The 21557-nt window shown below is 41.6% G+C and overlaps 1 protein-coding gene across 4 annotated transcripts in view; it reads left to right on the top strand.

Annotated features, from left to right (window-relative positions):
• The window catches only part of FANCC (FA complementation group C), a 566530-nt gene that overhangs the window by 508705 nt on the left and 36268 nt on the right, over nucleotides 1–21557 (top strand). For all 4 annotated transcript variants that reach the window (XM_029617560.1, XM_029617551.1, XM_029617542.1 and 1 more), the window contains one exon: nucleotides 5894–5975. In XM_029617560.1, coding sequence (XP_029473420.1) covers nucleotides 5894–5975 — 82 coding nt within the window. The remainder of the gene's footprint in view (nucleotides 1–5893; nucleotides 5976–21557) is intronic.

The raw sequence follows: 21557 nt of genomic DNA, 5'->3' as shown, positions 1-21557 counted from the left end.
GGTAAGTTTGGACTTGGCCAAATAAATGCCAAGATTTGGAAACGTTGCCATGCTGAACACCTCCGAGTTAATCCAGCTAAGTAGTTAGGCATTCCGGGGACGGTGTCATTTATTCTACTAATTTAGCTGGATAAATGCCGATATTCAGCGTAATCCGGTCTAGGATAGGTGGCTAACTTTAGGCTTGCCTGAAAGCAGGTCTAAAATTAGCCAGATAAATTTATCTGACCAACTTCCTGATATCTGGGTATATTGTCAGCAGTATATCCATGCTGCTGAATATGTGGTATAAGTTAGCTGGCTAATTTTAGCCAGATACCCAGTCTCTCCGTATTGACCTCCTTTCTTTGTACATATTCATGTGGATATTAACACAGCAACTAGAGAAGTTTTGGTACAGAAAATTATATGTATGTATGTATTTATTTAATTATTTACTGAGTTTTATATACCGTCGTTCGGTTTTGCCATCACAACGGTTTACAAAGTTTTGATGTTTAACAGAGTGTACAAAAATTCATAGGCTTGTTAATAAAGTTATCTTAGTCGTTAAAACATAGTTTGGTTGATAAATTGTACAGGTTAAGTTACTTGTTTTGGATTGATTCTGCATGTTTATATAGGCTGGTAGGGAGGGAAGTTGTAGCATAGAGTCATAGGGTGTTTTGGTAGGCTTTGGTGAACATCCAAGTTTTTAGTTCATTTTTGAATATTTTTAAATGTTGTTGTGCTCTCAGTTCGGTTGGGAGGGAGTTCCATAGTTCGGGGCTTCCTAGAGATATGGCTCTCTTTCGAGTTGAGGTAAATTTGTGACGCGCAGGTGGAATTTTTAGTAGGCCTATGTTAGCTGAACAGAGATTTCGGTTTAGTGAGTGGAGTTTTATGGATGCACTTAGCCAATTTGTTTTTCATATATTATTTTATGAATTATGGACAGTATTTTGTAGTCTATCCTGTATTTTATTGGGAGCCAGTGTAGTGAAATGAGAGTTGGAGTAATGTGACCATATTTTTTCGTTCCTGTGAGTATTCTGGCGGCTGTATTTTGAAGGATTTGTAGAAGTCGAATGGTGGTGAGAGGTAAGTTGAATAGCAGGGAGTTGCAGTAATCCAGGTTGGAGAAGATGAGTAGTTGGAGGACTGTTCTGAAGTTGTTGGAGGAAAGGAAAGGTTTTAGATGTAGGGTTAGGAGTTTGATATCCGTCTTTGATTTTTGTGGAGATGTGGTTCTTGAAGGATAGTGCTTTGTCAATTATGTCTCCTACGTTGCAGGCATGGGTGACGGGGGGATTGCTGTATTTTGATTCATTATGTTGAGTGGTGGAATGTGCGTAGGGTTGTTCTTTCTATCCAGCATGATTATTTCTGTCTTAACAATGTTTAGGATAAGTCTCATGTTGGTTAGTAGTTGCTTTATTTTGGTGAGGTAGTTGGCTGGTTTTTTTGTAGGTGTCTTCCAGAGAGTTTTGTATTGGGATAAGTATTTGGATGTCATCAGCATATAAGAAGTGAGTCAGTTTAAGGTTTGAGAGGAAGTGGCATATTGGGAGAAGATAGATGTTGAAGAGTGTCGCCAATAGTGCGGAGCCTTGGGGGGACTCCAGTGTCAAGGTTTATGTTTTTTTGAGAGGGTGTCGAAATATATCTAGTTATAACTCAGGCAGGTAGTTACAATGAGGCCTGGGCAGACTGTACCCTCTCCCCTAGCAGCAGGATGATATCACATCTGAGTCGGTCCTTAAAGGCATATCAATTAAAGGGCCATGAGGCACTGGAGACACTGCCAATCCATGATTCCCTGCACCTTTAAAAATGCCAACTTGAACAGGGAAACAAGACTGCCTGTGGGCTAGATCTGTAAAGATTTGAGGCCATCAAAGCCTTTCTGTTTATTTTTGACAGGTAATTATTCCCCCTCCTCTTAGCACCTTAAAAGTCCAGGAGTATCTGGGGTGTTTGGAAGCCTGTTTACATAATTGCTGTATAGCAGCTTGAGAGATTAACACTTGCATAAAGCAGATGCCATAAACACAGAGGGATATTTATTTTATTTATTTTATTTATTTATTTAAAGTCTCTTTTATACCGATGTTCGTTTGCACATCGCATCGGTTCACAAATAACAAAAACTTTTGGGCGGAGCCCTTACATATAACAGCAGAATAGTGAGGACAGCAGGATAGTGAGAGACAGCCAGGGCAAAGACAATGAAAAGACAGACCATAGAGTATGTTCTCAGAAATTAAAAGGGTTTTGTAGTCCCTGCCATGAGACCCACATAGGATGGGGCAGGGTGGGGGGGGGTCTAGCACAGTGCCCCTCTCCATATTAACCTTGGGTCCGCTCAAAAATTCAAATCTGGCTATGCCCCTATTGAGGCTAATCACCTGTGCAGGAAGGCTTTAAAAATGACATCACAATGTGCTGTGCTCTGATCTTCCTAAAATTGCACTGACCTGGCATTTTTCCCAATAGGAAACAAAAGGGATTCTAAGGTGAAAGGTGTGAGCCGGGGGGGGGTCACTGGGTACTCTAAGCTGCTTTGACAATACTGTATGACTCAGCGGTTAATCAAATTAAATAGTAATAATATTATTATTGGGCAATTTTCAAAAGGCTGAGGGGTAGGTGCAAAGTCTGCGAGTACTTTACCTGTGGGCTTTGCACCAGTTCTGAAAAGGGAATGTTACAAGCATACTTTTCCTTTGAAAATTGCTCAATGCAAAAATACCTTCAGAATCTTGCTTCTGCTTTATCTGCAGCCATTTTTTTCCCTTCAAAACAGTATACATAGTTTTGAAAATGTAAAACTATGATTCTTGTTGCCTCCTCTGACCTAATCTCGCCTCCACATCATGCAATTAAAAGTTCAGGCACTGTAGAATAGCAATGAATACTTGTGTAGCCATGTGGAGGGTGGGCAGTTTTCATAAAGGCCTTTTACTGAGTAATTTTCCCGGGTAATTAGATTTTGAAAATTGCCCTGTGTGTGTGTGTGGCAGAGATTAAAATGAAATTGGATGGACAGTTCAGATGTTATTGGGAGTGGCCATGCTTACTTGGGCGTTCAGACACACAGCAGCACAGAGACATGATGATCTTATAAGGCCAGTTTTCCTCTAGGAAACAAGGCTAAAAATAAATGTATATGCTTGTGAACATTTGTCTGCATAAGGCAAGCATCATCCTGCTTTCATGCTTTTCCCATGCTAACTGCTTCACCATCCTGTGTTTTTCCAACCTACCTCTTCAGATTAGCTTTCCTTTAATTTATCTCTGCCCTTTAATGCTCTTCTGGTTCCTTTCACTATTGCTATATAGTTCCCTAGTTTACTTTGCTCGCATGGTATTCTGTTGTTCCTTGTAAAGTGTTCGAGGTAGGGCACCAAATAAATATAAGTGATTCTGATTTGTAATAAATTAGTATGGTCTTACGGGGGATTGTTTAAGAATAGTAGTGGAATGAGGTCAGAATGGTTTAAATGGTCCTTGCCTGACACACCGTGTTCACTCCTTTTAACCAGAGACATCCTAAACTCTAAAGCAGGTCCTTGAGAGCCACAAACAGGCCAGGTTTTCACGGAATCCACAATGAATAATGCATGAGATAGATTTGCATACAATGGAGACCGTGCATTCAAATCTATCTCATGCATATTCATTGTGGATAATCTCCCGAAAACCTAGCCTTTGTGGCTCTTGAGGGCTGGAGTTGGCCAGCCCTGCTCTAAAGGTTTGTAAGAAGCCTATAATATTTATTCTTAGATTGTAACATTGTGTTACTTAGATTGTTGTATTTTATAATCTTTATTTGGTAATATTGTGCTCATTTTTTTTTTTTTATATTAAGGATGTTGTAATCCACTTTGAGCTGATATTGTAATAGCGGAATATAAATTAAACTATAAATATAATCAGTCATAGATAACCCATGGACAAAGACTGGAATCAATGGGTACTACAGCAAATTTCATACAAGCATCTGGCATATCCTTGCATCAACCACAGATTTGCATACTATTTTATCAGTTGGTACTTTGCTTTAGACTTCAGCCTCTCACGCTCATTTAAAAAGACTGGAAACTTATACCCAAATGTCTTATTAGACATGTTTCAGTGTGTTTCTTGTGGTCATACAAATCAAGCCCAAGGACAGGGAGCTCCCTCCCTACCCCCACCTCCTCTCTCATGTTACTTTGCTCTTATGTTAACAAGCTGTGCATGCAATGCCCTGCTTCTCAAGGGTATCAAGTGTATTAGTTCCATCCAGCAAGAAAAGTGTCCTCATATTTCATTTCAACAAGTTATGAGATCTGAGGTTATACAAGAAAATAAATCTCTTCCAACATTCCTCCCTTTGCATTCTGAGCAGCAAAGCTTGGTGTCATTGGGTTTTTCTAGAGGGCGAAAGGATGTTTCCTAATGGAATAAACCAGTGTCTGCTGTCACAAGTACAAGACCAGCTTAATACTTGAGGATATATGTGCATATATATATATATATATATATATATATATATATATATATATATTGAGTGGTGCCCTTCAGTAAACATGCATAGCCAGAATTGATATTTCTTAAGGGGCAGATTTTAAATGTTGCGCGCGGGGTACATTTGTGCGCACTACCCGGCGCGCACAAATGTACACCCGATTTTATAACATGCGCTGCCACGCGCGCATGTTATAAAATCCGGGGTCGGCGCGCGCAAGTGGGTGCACACTTGTGCACCTTGCGAGTGCCAAGCCCAAGGGGAGCCCCGATGGCTTTCCCCCGTTCCCTCCGAGGCCGCTCTGAAATCGGAACGGCCTTGGAGGGAACCTTTTTTCATTCCCCCCCCACCTTTCCCTCCCTTACCCTATCCAACCCACTCCCCCAGCCCTAACTAAACCCCTCTATCTTTTTTCAGGAGTTACACCTGCCTGAGTAACTTGTGCGTGCTGGCGCAGCATGCCCTGGCACATGCCGCTGTGCCGGAGCACTCGGGACCGCCCCCAGACGACCGCCATGCCCCCGGACCGCCGCCCCACCCCCGGCCTGCCCATTTTTTAAAGCCCCGGGACATACGTGCGTCCCGCCGAGCCAGGTTTTCGGGGGTTATGTGCATATATTACGCGTGCAACCCTTTGAAAATCTACCCCTAAATGTTTGAAGAAAGAACCCCATGTATTTCTGATTAAATATAGTAACATTAGTAGATGATGGCAGATACAAATGGTCTATTTATTCTGCCCAACAAGTTGTTTAGGGTAGTAACTGCTGCTCTGTGCAAGTTACCTCCATACAGAAAGGTTAGCCCCATGCATTTTAAAGGTACTAATTGCCACTGTGCAAGTTAAGCATCCGCAATCTGCTCTGTGCTTCCTTTTCTTTGTGCAATATTTCTGAAGAATGCATGGCAAAATAGTAATTCTCTGTAGCAATCAAGTCATTAATTTTACATTTTTTCAGTGCATTTATATATTGAATTTTTCTGCTAAAATATATCAGCTGTAACATGTAATTTATTTTTACAGTTCTCACTTATTTTCATTATTCGTGATGTACACACAGTTTACACTGTGCTGTACAGTGGGATGGTACTAGTTCATGCAATACACATAATATTATATGTAACATCCTAACACATATGCGACTAATAGGATCCAATGTGTGGTGTCATTTGTGGTTCTCTGTACCATCCCTGCTTCCAGGATGCTAGGGAATTGAAGGGGAGCTAGTTAAGGAAATGGAAAAATAAAAGGACCGTTTTTACTGGTCAGTGTCTAATGCTGCTTTCCAGCTGTAGAATACGCAGAGGACACAGTTTGCTTGAAAATGCATGAGGTCGCCACCTACAGCCTGACAATAGAAATGCTACTATGAAGTTTATTTCCTGATGATTCTTTTCCAGATTTACCGCCTGCAGGGTGGTGTCAACACTTGAAACGTATCGCTGAAATGCTGAAATCTGCAACAGAAGACACAAGTGACAGGTAAACGGTGCTAAATATGGTATCTTCTGTGCTTGCTATTTTTATTTTCCTTATTTTAGTTGCTTTTGTGCTAAGGAAGTTAACAAGGCAGAATTAAGTTGACCACCTGCATATTCTGCAAACTTTTCTCAATAAGTTCTTTATAAATACTGACTTAAGGGCCCCCTATGATTCGTGTATTCAAAAAAGAGAGGCTGCCCACTCAAAAATATTTGTAATCTATGTAAAGCAGAGATGTGTTTGAATTCAAGTGAAAGTATTTGCATTTCTCTATTTTTGCGAGACTGTTTCCTTCTGAGAAAATTGAGAAAATGCATCATTTTTATGGTATAGCCATTTTTTTCTTTCCCACTTTCACCACCGCACAGTTTAATAAACATAGAAATGACGGCAGAAGACCAAACAGTCCATCCAGTCTGCCAAGCAAGCTTTCACTCCCCCCCCCGCCCCCCCACCAACACTTATCTGTTACTCTTGTCCCTTGTAAGTGACTTTTTGTTCTATTTCCCTCCCCCCCCCCCCCTCACCATCAATGTAGTTAGCAGTGCTGGAGCTGCATCTAAGTGAAGTATCTAGCTAATTGTTTAGGGGTAGTAACCACCGTCATAGCAAGCTACTCCCGCGCATGTTTATCCAGCCTGTGCAACTCAGTCCTTGTTGGTTGTTGTCTGAATATAAATCATCTTTTCATCATTCCCCCCGCCGTTGAAGCAGAGAACTATGCTGGATATCATTGAAAGTGAAATATCAGGCTTATTTGGTTTGATATGTAGAAAGGAGGGAGGCCTTGTAAGTGTATCTGCGTCAACCAGTTCACTTTCTTAGAATATTTCATAACATGTTCTTATTTAAAAAGAAATAGATGATCAGACTGAAGTAAAGTAATGTTGCTCTGATTAGCTAAGTCTCATGCCTGTCCCAGTTTGCTTAGTTGAATACCTTCTCTCCAGATAGCATGCTCAAGTGGCTCAAGTTCCCTTGAGCCTAGGACTGATGAAGTCTTCTCGGAGACATTTCTCCTTAACATCGCTTTTGCACCAGCAGTAACAACCACCATCTAGCCTTCCTTCCCTGGGGCTCAAGTGCATTGCCCTTGTGACCTGCTTGACCCTGGCCTGCCCCATCGGACAGGAAACTCAAGCTCTGGACCCCTTGTGTGTTGTAATGTGCAGCCTTACAAGTGAGGCATGAAGCTGGCACAGAGTAGCTTTCATGAGGTCTGTGTGTCCTGTTTGCAAAAGGGTCACCCATGTTGTGCCAGTAGAAAATCTCTCTTGAAAATAAGACATAAGAACATAAGAGCTATGTGGGGTCAGACCAGTGGTCCGTTGAGCCCAGCACCCTGTGTTCGACAGTGACCAGTTCGGTTCATGTGGAAGTAGCTGGCAGATCCATTCCATATTTCTCACTCCCAGAAGTAAGAGGTGGAGATACCCAAGTCTGTTTGGCTAATAATGGACCTGTCTGCCAGAAACATGTCCAAAACCTTTTATTAAACTTAATTATATTAGTAGCCTTGACAGCATTTTCTGGTAACAAATTCCATGGCTTACCTGTGTGAGAACTGAAAAAAGTAATTTTTTTAACTTGTTTTAAACCTGCTACTAAATAGTTTCTTGGAATGTCCCTTAGTCCTAATATTTGGGCCGATTCAGTAAAAGTCACGGGCGAGCGCAGGCCACTCTCCTGTGCGTGCGATTCAGGGGGGAAGAAGATGCAAATTAGGGCCCGTGGTAAAAAGGTGCTAGGGACACTAGCGCATCCCTAGCGCCTCCTTTTTGACAGGAGTGGCAGCTGTCAGCGGGTTTGACAGCCGACGCTCAATTTTTCCAGCGTCTGTTCTGACAGCCACGGGTTTGGAAAACGGACGCCGGCTAAATTGAGCGTCGGTCTTCCGACCCACGGGCCGCCGGCCAATTTAAAAAAATTTTTTTTTTATTTTTTTTTTTTTTTATTTTTTGGGCCTCCGACTTAATATCGCCATGATATTAAGTCGGAGGGTATACAGAAAAGCAGTTTTTTCTGCTTTTCTGTATACTTTCCCAGTGCCGGCAGAAATTGCCAGCTTTTGGGCAGGCGTTAATTTCTGAAAGTTAAATGTGCGGCTTGGCTGCACATTTTACTTTCTGTATCACGCGGGAATAACTAGTAGGGCTATCAACATGCATTTGCATGTTGCGGGCGCTATTAGTTCCGGGGGGGGGGTTTGGACGCACGTTTTCAACGCGCTATTACCCCTTACTGTATAAGGGGTAAAGCTAGCGCATCGAAAACTGTACTGTATCGCGCACTGTACTGTATCGGCCTGATTATTTGAAAGTGTAAATAACCACTCCCTATTAACTTGCCATACATAATTTTATAAACCTGTATCATATCCCCTCTTAGGTCTCTTCTCCATGCTGAAGAGCCCTTACCTGTTGACCCTTTCTTCATAAGGAAGTGTTTCCATTACCTTAATCATTTTTGTTGTGCTCCTCTGTACTTTTTCTAATTCTGCAATATTGTTTTTGAGATGAGGCAATCTGAACTGCACACAGTACTTAAGGTGCAGACACACCATAGATCTATGCAGAGACATTATAATATTCTCACTTTTATTCTTCATTCCTCTCTGAATAATTCCTAACAATCCGTTTGCTTTTTTGACTGCTGCTGCACACTGAGCTGAGAATTTCAATATATTATCCACAGTGGCTCAAGGTCCTTTTCTGAATGGTGACTTCGAATTTGGAACTCAGCATTGCGTACATATAATTTGGATTATTTTTACCTATATGTATCATATTGCACTTCTCTACACAAATTTATCTGTCATTTCCAGTGCACTTATGCTCTCCCCAGGTCCCGCCAGCCTGCCCCCCCCCCCCCAAGTGTTGCATCTTTTTTACCCATCCTGAGTTGTAAAGGTTAGAATGGGTCACAACACTCTGGTCCCTTCCCAACTCAACAAAGATAACATCAAAAACAATCTCAACGCTAGTTCATATTCATATTTCAAAATCCATATAAAGTGTTGGGCATTACAGTTATGCGATGATGTAAAATCCCGATCATTATTGCTCCCATCATCTATAGATGCTTGGTAAAGTCCTCCAAAACATGTGATACATCCCCTTGTTCTTTGAGGTATCGGAACAAAATAGAGATGCATAAAGTAAAAGATTCTTCAAAAACAGTGTTTCCTCGGGATTTCTTTCAATTATCTTGAAAGGATTAGTAATACAGGTATAAGAGATGCAATTCACTAGCGTTTCAATTATTCATTGTCAACTAGGAAATTAGAATGATAGAAGAAAAATCAAATAAAATGGTACCAACAACTGCCCACCACATGTGGTATACTATCGTATCTCTACAAAACAACTGCATCCCAACCAGATGCCTTACTTGTAGGCTGCTTATTAAATCTTGTGCAGGAACCGATTTTAGCCATGTCCACTCATATTAGGCAAGTACAGCTTAGTTGCCCAACAAATATTTGAACTCATGATAAGTGTAAAAATAACCAGCAACAAAATGAACAAACTAGGTTTCCAAAAGTATAGTTTTGTTCCAATTCAAAGCCAAATATACTTCCAAACGGCCATTAATCATCCATTATGATTATGCTCATGCTCACATACTGTTTCACTTCTTCCGCGGTGATAGGTAGCTTATTCTTCCCATTGTGGTACACATGTAGGCATGCCGGGTATTGCAAATTGAATTTTATTCCCTTCTGAAAAAGTTTAGTGCAGTATGGTATGATTGCCCACCGTTTTGCGGCTACTTGAGCAGAAAAATCCTCAAAGTAAATTTTATAATTCTTACTTTCCAAGATTTTCATCGAGCGATATGCTTGAAAAAGCTTAATTTTATCTGCTTAATTCAGTATTCTTGCTATAACTTGTTTAGGTTTCCCTTTATCAAGATATAAATCCAATCTGTGTATTCTCTCAAACTGCAGTGGTAGCTTCTCGGATGACCATCCTAACTTCTCTGGAATAGTGTACTCACATAGATGTTGTAACTCCCGATCTGTGACTCAGGAATACCAATCAGTCTGATATTGTTGCATCGACTTCTGTTCTATTGGTTATTAATACGTTCTTCTAATTGTTTGTTTTTCTTTGAAGCTGACACAGCATGATCGCCAATGCACCTTTGGGCTCCTCGAGCTTATTTTCATTTGCAGCAATTCAGTGATTATACATGGCTACTGTCTCATTACGTTTTTCCATTTTGGATTGGAATTTAGCCAGTTTATCCTCTAAAACTGCCATCATACATTTAGTGAGATGTTTAGCAACTTCCTCTGACATGAGTACTAGATGTTCTTTCTCTTTCTATCTGCTGGCGTCTCCTATTTTCACTTTGTCAGTTATGGTTTTCCTGGTTTTTTGTAGTGTTATCTTCTGTTTTCTGGAAATAAATGTATCCATGTAACACCTATATGGATTATTGAAAACTGTGTCCAGATTTTGAGAGAGAAAAATAAAACTCATCAACCAAAATAAATTAAGTTGGAAGGGAACACGGAGCTCTGGAGATCGCGTTTGCCTCCTTAGCCTGCATCCATGTGTGCCCCCCTATTGGTTTAATTCATATCTATCTGCTTGGTCTTTTCAGATAGAATGGGCACAATAGCTCTCTGAACCCATGCCACTACCATTTGATGTTCCTCAAGGTTCCATTCTTTCACCACTCCTCTTTAATCTTTTTCTGTCTCCTTTGGCCACTCTTATTCAAGACTGTGGCTTCAGACCATCTTTATATGCTGATGACATCCAGATCACAAATTTCATAAATATCAAAACTTCATTCCATCTTACTGATTTGAATAATTGTTTAGCCCCCCCCCCCCCAATTTCCATGCAGAACCTATCTGAAATTCAGGAAAACAGTAAAGACTGTTTTTTGTTTGTTTTTTTTAAATCCAGCTTATAATTAATATTTTTAGTATGCATTGCAGAGTCACTAACCAGCATGTGTTGTAAATGTATCTTTTTGTTTGTTTGTATATTATATTTGATTATGTGCATGCTTTTATTGCAAGCCACCTGGTTAACATGTTTCAATAGGCAGGATATTAAGTTTTAATAAATGAAATGAAAGGAGTCTCAGACCTTGGATACTTGGGTAAGAAGCCTTTTTCAGGGAGCTATGTTGAAAACCTGTGTGGTCCCTTACCAGTTCTTCCTGGGCCAGTATGTGCAGGACCTGCTGCAGCAGATGTAGGGAATAGTTGAGCAGTTTTATCAGAAGCAGAAAGATGCACTCCAGTCCCTAGTGAACAAGGGACCGGAGTGAAAATATTAAAGGTCCCATTGACCTTTAATATTTTCAAGATGGCATCGAGATTCTCTACCTTGGGGATTGATGCCTGCAAATTCACCTGGCTGTGGGCCTCGGACCTCCAGTCTGAGGTCCAGGAAGGACTTGTTTATACTGGAGAAAATCGCTTCAGAGATGAGGTGAAAGCTGCAGTGGCACAGATCTGTGAATATTGTGCAATGCTGTAGCACTCTCCACTACTGCTCCAGACCCATCCTCCACTTCCAAGAGATACCTGAGACCAGGACAGAGGAGAAGGCAGTTTTTATACACAAGGCAGCACCATCCTCCACCCCCTCAGTCCCAAGCACAACAGGCACCACATGCTTTGAGGCAGCAGCGGGCCCCTAAGACATAGCATCCCAGTCAACTCCCAGGATAGGATTTTTACTGGATCTTGGAGCCCATAGTCTGCATCCCAGTATCTTCCAGTCGGAGCCAGACAGAGTTTCTTTGTAAATCATTGGACCAGTGTAACTTTGGACCAGTGAGTTCTTAGCATTATAAGAGGGTGCAAATTATACAGTGGGGAAGCCCGCCAAATCAGCTTCCAGTCACTCTCCATATCAGGAACTACTTCAAAAGGAGCTCTCCTCTCTCTCTTAGAGACTAGAATGGTTGAACCCATTCCCCCAGGGGGAAATAGAGCAGAGATTTTACTCCAAGTATTTCCTGATTCCAAAGAAAAAAGGACAACATCATCCCAACCTAGACCTATGAGCCTAGGTGCTTTCATTGGGCACCTTAATTCACTTTCTTCAAAAAGGGGAGTAGTTATGCTCTTTCGAACTCAAGCATGTTTATGTCCAAGAATGCATAGAGAGATATTCCCCCATTACAGGAAATATCTCAGAATCGTGGTGGGGAACCATCACCTCTAGTATCGCATAGTGCCCTTTGGATTAGTATCAGCTTTGCATTTCTTCATCAAATTCCTTAATATGATGGTGCACCTTCTCAAGCTGCGGGTGTTTGTATATCCATATTTGGATGATTGGCTGCTCAAAAGCACATCACAGGCAGGTGCTCAGAATCGCTGTGCAAGACTGTCTGGGTGTTTGAGTTACTAAAGTTCATTCTCAATTATCCCAAATCCCACTTGAACCCGTCACCTCAATTGGAGTTTATCGGAGCTCTGCAGGACTTAACTCAGACAAAAGCCTTTCTTCTAAAAGAAAGGGCTATCACATTGACATCCACATTAGAAAGAATTCAAATAGAGGAAGTGTCGTCACGTGACTAGATGGCGGCTTAAAGACAGAGCTCCCGACTTTTATAATCCCTCATCTAGCTTGGCAATCAAGCCTCTCTGGCTGCTTAGTGGTGGTCTCCTGCTGTATAGAAGGTGCACTAATGTCAAAAATCAGTTGACTTAAAGCAATTCTACGAAACTGCTGTGGTGAAGACAGGTGATCTGCTGGAGAAGGTGGAGGAAGAAAATGGCACCAGCGCATGCTGTGCTGAACTCAGCACTGCAGAACTCAGTGAGACAATAAAGCAGCTCTTTCCGCCATTGTCTTGGGAGGATTTTCAGAAATGGTTTGGAGAACTGAGGGCAGATATGGGTGTATTAAAACAAGAAATAAAGTGTATTGTAGGAGAACTATGCCATGAGTGTGCTGACCTAGAGAATAGTGTCGATGTTGTTGAGCATAGCAGGAAGATCAGGAAAGTGAATGGCACAATACCCAGCAAGTATGCAAGAAATGCAAACTGAAAATGTTCAGCTGAATGAATGGGTGGAAGACCTGGAAAACAGGTCTCAGAGAGGGAACTTGAGCTTCAGGGTGGTTCCTGAAGATGCTGTTTTTTCTGATTGTTCCCAGGTAGTCTCAGAGATTTGTACTTTATTCTTGAACCCTGCTGACAGAGGGGGATATTGGACAGAGCACACACATCTCTAGCTCCCAGAAGCAACGTGCCTAGGAATATCATGGCCTGCTTCTATTTTGTGGTAAAAGAGAAGGGGCTGAATCAGGCGCGAAAGCTCAAAGATGTTCAATGGCACAGATATAGGATGGAAGTGTTTCAAGATCTTTCACCACTCATGATAAAGAAAAGAAGGGAATTTTGGAGAGTTCTCCAGGTGTTCAGAAATGGAAATCATCGCTATAAATGGCTTTTCCCTTTTTGGATTACAATTCACCATCAATGGCATGACATGCATGAAGCATTTAGAAGAGGCACAGAAGACCTTCAAGCTGCTTGTCTGATGAAGGCTGGAGATAGCAACACAAAGGTGATTTCTTCTAATCCTGGGAGAGACTTGAACTTCAGGTGGCAAAGAGTGTAGTATGGAGGAAAATGGCTGCGGAGGCATTCCAAGAGAGCGACTTATTCTAGTGTCTCTGCTACTTGAAAACTGCTCTAATCCAATATTTTAGCTATGAGTGAGAGAAAACTGGCTAATACTAGAGTTTAACTTTGCAAGCTTCATGTGTTTATCTGTTAACTGAGTTTCTGTTGGACACCCCTGTTCGGTGGTATTTTTCATGACAGTAATTGAGCTAGGTGAGGATGTTCTTTGCTCTTTATAAGTATAGAGTTGGTGAGAGGTCTGGGGGCAGCCATGACCTGCCGGTGTCATTGTTACTCATGATGGAGGAGGGAGCGAGCTGGGGGGAAGGGAGGGAGAGTGGGAGGATGGAGTCTCAGGAGGGGGGGTAAGTGAATTTGAGCGTCCTGGGTTTAGATTGTGTACTGTTGGGGGCTTGTTGGATAGGTGGCTTTATAATTGATGTTCATATGGTGGTGGGGCTTCATTGCTAGGAGGCTGGGGAGGAGATTTACCTGTGGGACAAGATAATGGAAACACTTAAGATATTGTCTTGCAATGTTAAGGGCCTAAATAGCTATACTAAATGAAAAACGTTATTACATGATGCCTCTATTATAAAGGTCGACATTCTGTTTTGTCAAGAAACCCATTTGAGGAAAAAATATGAATGGTTAATGTTGTCTAATCAGTTTTCACTTCAGTTTTTCGATTCAGCAACAGCTGCTAACAAATATAGTGGGGTGGGTATCCCTTTTTCCAAACATATGGCAGCAGATGTGATTTCTTTGGTGAAAGACTTGGAGGGCAGATATATCATAATAAAAGTTAAGTTGAATAACTCTATCTACACATTAGTAAATATATATATATATATATATATATATATATAGTCCAAATACTGTCAGGGACAGTTTCTCCTGGGACTTTCCTGCATCCTTCAGCAATGGGCAGAGGGTCTGTTATAATGGGGCGGGGGGGGGGATTTTAACATTACAAGATATCCCTTCTTAGACAACGGTGCGGGGGGTGGGGGAGTCTCTAGGTCACAAAGGAAGGGATTGAAACAGCTTATAGCAGAGTGGGACTTGATAGATGTCTGGCGTCTTTTCCATCCATCTGAGAAGAATTATACATTTTTCTCCAAGGTACACAAGGTTTATTTCCGGATAGATTTTTTTCTGATTTCCAAAGATCTGATAAATAGGGTGGGGAAGACGGATAGCAAACCAATCACGTAGTTAGACCATGCACCTATATGGCTGTCTATTAAGGGGTCTGGGGCACAATCGAGATAAACGTTTTGGAGGCTGAACAAGAGCCTATTAGAGAATACCAAATTTTGTGAGCAGCTGAGTTGCGAAATGAAGATCTATTTGGATTAAAATGATAATGGGGAAGTGTCGGTGGGCACCTTTTGGGACTGCTTTAAAACAGTGACAAAGGGGAAACTTATAGCTAGAGCCTTCTTTTTAAAAAAGGAAAGGAAGAAGCAGAGAATGGTGGTATTGGAACAAATTGGGAAAATGGAAATTTGCCACAAAAGGAGGGCTGATTCACGGATTGGGGTCCAGTTGGAGAAATTAAGGGCTGATTTGAGGGACCTCGATGTGGGGGTCCATCAACTAGATAAGTTTAAACAGCTGTTTTTTTGAAGGGAGGTAACAAGGCCAGCAGACTTCTGGCGTAGCGGCTTTGTACTAGGGCAATGCAAAATCAGATCCTCAAAATTAAGGATAGGAATGGGGTGATGGAATCTGACAGTCCAGATATAAGGGCCCACTTTTCCCAGTTTTATCAGGAATTATATTCTAAATATAAACATATTGATCAGGACAATATAGATGAATATCTAGCTTGGATCACTTTGCCCAAGGTGGTTCAAAAACAAGATAAACTAAATAAGGAAATTTCAGAGTTTAAAGTATCCCAGGTGATTAAAGAGTTGAAGCTAGGTAAGTCGCCTGGCATTGATCGGTTCTCTGCTGTAAGGGGACCCACTATCGGTGATAGTGGGTCCCCTTACAGCAGCATTCAGTTATTTGCTAGCAGATGGCATTTTTTCGCCAGACATTAACTGAGCAGGTATAATAGTGCTGGCAAAACCTGGGAGAGAGACAACCTTGTGTGGCTCTTATAGGCCCATTTCTCTTATCAACCTAGATTTAAAAAATTTGGCGAAGATTTTAGCCCACCGGCTGGGCGGGGTGGCAACTGCGTTGATTCATCTTGATCAAACAGGCTTTGTGCCGGGCCATCTCACTGCAGACAAATGTGAGCAGGGTGATCAATTTAATATGGTGGGCCCGGACATATTGTGACTTGGGATTATTTATTTTCAGTTTTAGATGGGCTTGGGGGATAATTTCTCTGTATGGGTAGGAAGCTGTATAGTTGTCCCAGTACTTGCATAAATAAAGGTAAATGGGGGCTATTCGAGGGCCCTTCCTATTTAAAAATGAATGAGACAGGGGTGCCCTCTCTTCCCGCTACTTTTTGCGCTTTACTTACAGCCAGTGGCGGCCATAATTGGGAAATGCAGGGATATCCAAGAGGTATGCGTAGGGGACCAAGAATATAAGCTCTCACTATTTGCGGATGATGTTCTCTTTACTGTGGCTTCCCCAGAGACCTCTGTGGGCGCTTTAGTAGAGGTGAGTATAAGCTAAATGGAGAAAAGTCTGAAGTATTGAATATTTCTCTAACTTTGGCCAAGGAAGAGGATATTTGGAAGCAATTCCCCTTCAGAATTGTAGCATCAGCAGTGAAGTACCTTGGGGTGAAACTGGCAGCCAATTTAGATACTTGTTTTTTTCCCTTAACTATGATGGGGTTTGAGAGAAGGTTATGGAGGTTTTGCAGAGATGGGATGGAGTGATTTATCATGGCTAGGTAGAATTTCAGCTATAAAAATTGTCCTGCCGATAATTAGCTATCTGTTCTAGACTTTGTCAGTCTTTGCCCCAGATGTCTATATCACGGGCTGGCAGTGCAAACTTTTTCACTGTATCTGGAAACGAAGGCCCCCATGAGTTAGTAGTAAAGTTATGTTTCTGTCTCGTGATGGGGGGGTTTGGGAGTACCTTTTTTACTTTGGTATTACTTGGCGTCTCAACTTAAAACTGGATTGGATTGGCGCGGGGGGGGGGGGGAAGATGGATTGAATTAGAAGGGGCAAAGCTGGGGGGTATTTCTCCAGACAGATTGATGTGGTTATCCGAGAAGGTATGAGTATTGCCTCCTTATGTTCCCCCCCACTGTAGCTCTCACTCCGAGGATTTGGGATAAGTGGAAGAGTAGTTTGGTAGGAGACAGGAATTATTTTTAGAGTTCTCCTTATTTTCTTTAATAATGACTTTGTACCGGGTTGTTTTAAAATCTTGGCTAGGTGTTGGGAACAGAAGGATTGTAGCAATTTTGAATATATCTGGAATGGTAAACAACTGAAAGATTTTAATGAGGTGATGCTTACATATAACTTGGAGTCTATCGATTATTATTTCTATTTACAATTACATTACTTCTTCTCTGAAAAGAATATTAGGGTGGCACTGATTAAGAGAAAATCTTTGTTTGAAGGCTATTGCGCTAAGGCATCTATGGTGTCACGGGGGATATCCAGAATTTACAGTCTTTTAAATAAAGATCTGGGATTGGTACCAACTCAAATCAAAGATTGGGAGAAGAATTTACAGCGAGACCTGGGGGCAAAGACGTGAGATTTATGTTTTGCCTATATAAAAAAGAGCTCCATCTCTGCATTGATAGTGGAACAGGGATATAAGATGCTATTTCGTTGGTACCTTTCTCCTGCTAAGCTACATAAGATATATCCTAATGATATGTGCCAGAGGGCAGGTGTGGGATGAAAGGCACTTTTCTGTATATCTGACGGGGTTGCCCTAAGATTGTTTTGCTTTGGGATTCTATAGTGCAACTTATATTTGATATTTTAGGTGTAAGGATACCTAAAGATCCACTTTTCTTCTTGTTAAATTTCCCAATTTCTGGCATGGATTCGGATGTTATCTTTTTTTCCTAACACGTCATAATGGCGGCCAGAGGGGAAATAGCATGTTGTTGAAAGAATGCGAGTACGCCTCCATTGCACAAAGTTCTGCAACAGTTAGAGTGTATTCATGAATAAACTAACCGCTGTAAAATGGAAGCATATGGGGAAATTCCAAAAAATATGGCATCACTATATTATTTGGAAGGAGACGGTATAGCTCCCGAGAGCATCTTTGGAAAATATGATGGATAGTGAATAGCTTTTGGGGGATGGAAGGGCAGGGTTGGGATGAGGGGGTGCTAGGGAAAAAGGGGGAAATCTCTACTGTGGAAATTAAATATTATATTGTTTCCTAATTATTATGGTCTGTTCTGTATTCATTCACTATATCTAATATTGTAAGTTGTATGCTGTGCTTTTCTGAGGACTGGGATTTAAATGTTGTTACTGGTTCTGTTGTATTTCATACACAATAGCGTAGCTTGAGCTTTGAGACTCTAGTGGTCATTGACATCAGACAAGTGATTCTGTTCATCAGTTTATTGAAATATGGATCTGTTTTATTCGTTTCCATATTATCATACGATGTTATTCTCCACAATAAATCCTGAAATATAAAAAATAATTCAAATGAGTCAGCAGACATCAGTATGGGACATGTTGAGGATGTTGTGCTTTATGGCATCCACCATACATGTCCACTCCCTTGGCATGTCTCCACATGCAGAGATCACAGTGGACCCTCAGATCTCAGGGGCTACAGGCTACTCAGTATCTGTGAGACAGCATCCATATCACGCAACCTTCAGGGACTTCCTGTCCTGGAAGTAGGACAATTCCAATCTGACCAAATATGCACCCTTTCAAATGTCTCTGGTCCAAATTATTCTTACCATAGATACATCCAATTTGAAATGAGAAGCTCATGTAGAGGGTATCTGTACTCATGATTTTTGATCTGCTCAGGAACGAAGTTATCAAATAAACTTCCTGGAACTGAGGGCAACTGGGTATGTGCTAAAAGCTTTCAGAGATCTGTCAGCTAACAAAAGTGGTCCTAATCTAAACAGACAGGTTATGATGTATTAATCAACAAACAGGGAGGCATGGGATCATATCAGTTGTGGGGCTGGGCCATCTCTCAAGGGATAGTTCTAAGAGCTACATACTTGGCAGGTGTGGAAATGTCCTCATGGATTGATTGAGATGAATCCTGGACCCCACACGAGTGATCCCTGGACCAAGGGGGGGGAGCAAGACAGATTTTCTGCCAGTGGTGGCATCTGTTTGCGTCTCCTCTGAACAGAAAGGGTCAGCTCTTTTATTCCGTAACTAGGCACAGGGCAAACTAGCCTCAGATGCCTTATATGTATCCTTTGATACTCATGTCAAAGACTCGTGAAGCTGAAAGAAGATCAGGAGATTATGTACCTTATAGCCCCTGTGGTAACTCGAGCAGAAGCGGCTTGGGAACTGCCAGAGGAAAAAGGAGGCAGACTCTGGCTGTTCCTTAAGTGCAGTTTATTTACAGTGAAATTGAGAAAAGCAAATGAATCAGACAACTCACCTTGGAGTTCAAGTCTCTCACAATTAATGCAGTGCAGTGCAAAGCAAAACAAATAATTTAGGCAGCTCATCTTGACTTCAGGCAAGTCCCAGTCTTAAAGAAAGCAGGTCTTAATGTCACTCTCAAACCTTAAACGTAGCAGGTCTTCTTATACATGTCTGTGCCCTGGGGCCCACTTTAGCTTTCTAGGCCCTGAAGTCATATATTCTGATGAAAGGCTCCTCCCTTCACCCAGGATTCCCTGTGGGTCTCAACCATAAGGAGGTCCAGGCGAGACAACTGTGCCCGATCTTTTAAGGTAGCCTGAGGGAGTTTTCTGTACACTCCCTCACATCCCCTTTTAGCCGAGATTTTGTTCCCATTTCTTAGGGAGATGTCCGTCAAAGAACCAATCAGGCTGGGAACTTCCCCAGGCCTCATTACTCAGGATCATGGCAGTTGCACCATCCAAACATCAAGTACCTAGCACTCACGACCTGGATGTTGCAATGTTGACCTTGTAACCCCTTGATCTATCTGAGTATGTGTCTCGAGTTCCGTTAGCTTCAAGAAAGGATTTCACTAGGAAGTCCTACGGATTTAAATGGAAAATGTTTGCCCTATGGTGTGAGCAAATGTCCCTAGATATTTACTCCTGCTCCACACAAAAACTGCTTGAATACCTTGTATATCTTTCTGAATCTAGTCTTAAAACCAGATCAGTAAGGATTCACCTTTGTGCAGTTGGTACTTGTCACCATCATGTAGAAGGAAAACCCATCTCTGTAAAACCTTTAGTTCACATGATTCATGAGGGGTCCTGCTTCAGTGGAAGATTCCCTTCAGGCCGCCTCTTGTGCCTTGGGACCTCAACATGGTACTGGCCCTGCTGATGAAAGCTCTCTTCAAGTTACTGCACTCTTGTGACCTAGAGTACATGACCTGGAAGTTTGTATTTTTGGTGGCAATCACTTCAGTATGTAAGGTCAGTGAGCTCCAAGCTCTAGTGACTTATTCACCTTATACCAGGTTTCATCATGATAATGTGGTCCTGCATACCCATCCTAAGTTCTAGCCTAAGGTGGTGTTGAAATTTCATCTTAACCAGTCAATCATCCTTTCAACCTTCTTTCCCAGGCCACATGTCCATCAAGGTGAACAAGCACAGCATAGTTTGGACTGCGAAAGATCCTTGGCCTCTGCCTGGAGCTGACTGAAGCCTATAGAGAGTTCACCCAGCTTTTTGTTTCTTTTGATAACAACAAATTGGGGATAGCTGTTGCTAAACAGACTTTATCTAATTGGCTAGGAGATTGCATTGCCTTCTGATATGCCCAGACAGGCCTCAATCTGGTGGGCCATGTCAAGGCTCACTCTGTCCAAGCCATGGCAGCATCAGTGACTCACCTACGATCAGTCCCTATGGAAGAAATCTGCAAAGCTGCAATGTGGATTTCTCTCCACATATTCATATCTCACTACCTTTGGATAGAGATGACCGACATGACTGTAAGTGTGACCAGTCTATCTTGCAGAATATGTTTGAGGTGTAAAACCCAACTACATTCCCTCCTAAGGCTATCTGTTTTTGTTCCAGGGTATCCCCTCATAAGCTAAGTATAAAATGGAAAAAAGACTTGTCAACAAAAATATTATTGTACCCGTTGGCACTTGTTATTGTTGTTCTCCCGCTTTTCATTTGGGGCAGTCTGTAGCTAGGGATTACCATGTCATCCTGTTTGTCCTCTGAGAAAGCTTCATCTCCACTATCTCTGGCTCCACAGAGAGCCTATTCCATGTCTCCTCCATTCTTTCTGTAAATAAATATTTTCTTAGATTTCTCTGGAGTTTACCCCTCATCTCATGATCTCTCATTCCAGAGCCTCCTTTCAGTTGGAAGAGGCCTGTGCATTTATTCCTTGGAGATATTTAAATGTCTTTCCTTCCCCCTCCTTTCCTATTCCATGACTTTTTAATATCCTGAGGAGCCTCTATGAGGAACTTTGTCAAATGCCTTCTGTACTCGTGTCATCTCCTCACATTTGTCAGAGCTTCTAGTAAAACAGCCACAGTGAATTATACCTATTCCTCAGAAAACAGAATGGTATTACAATAAAACATTTTCATTACAATGAACAACTGCTAGCAACATTAGCATTATTTCTTTTTATATACATGGGTTACATGGCTCTATGTAGTACACACATCACCATATCCAGCAAAAGACTATTACTCATAAAAAAAAAAAAAAGAACAAAAAAATGTTATTGCTTGTTGGAGTGGTATGAGGTAGCGGTGACTGATATAGTGTGTGTGTGTAAATAGGTCAGGAACAGGAATAAGAGATTATTAGAATTCATGCTCTAACAGGCATAAAATCCAAGAGATGAAGGCACAGGATGAATGAGATGTCTGGGGAGCGGTGAATGGAAA

This window comes from Rhinatrema bivittatum, chromosome 1 (assembly GCF_901001135.1).
Source record: "Rhinatrema bivittatum chromosome 1, aRhiBiv1.1, whole genome shotgun sequence".
Lineage (NCBI taxonomy): Eukaryota > Metazoa > Chordata > Amphibia > Gymnophiona > Rhinatrematidae > Rhinatrema > Rhinatrema bivittatum.
Note: the sequence above shows the minus strand (reverse complement) of the source record. Positions and strands in the feature narration are given on the sequence as shown.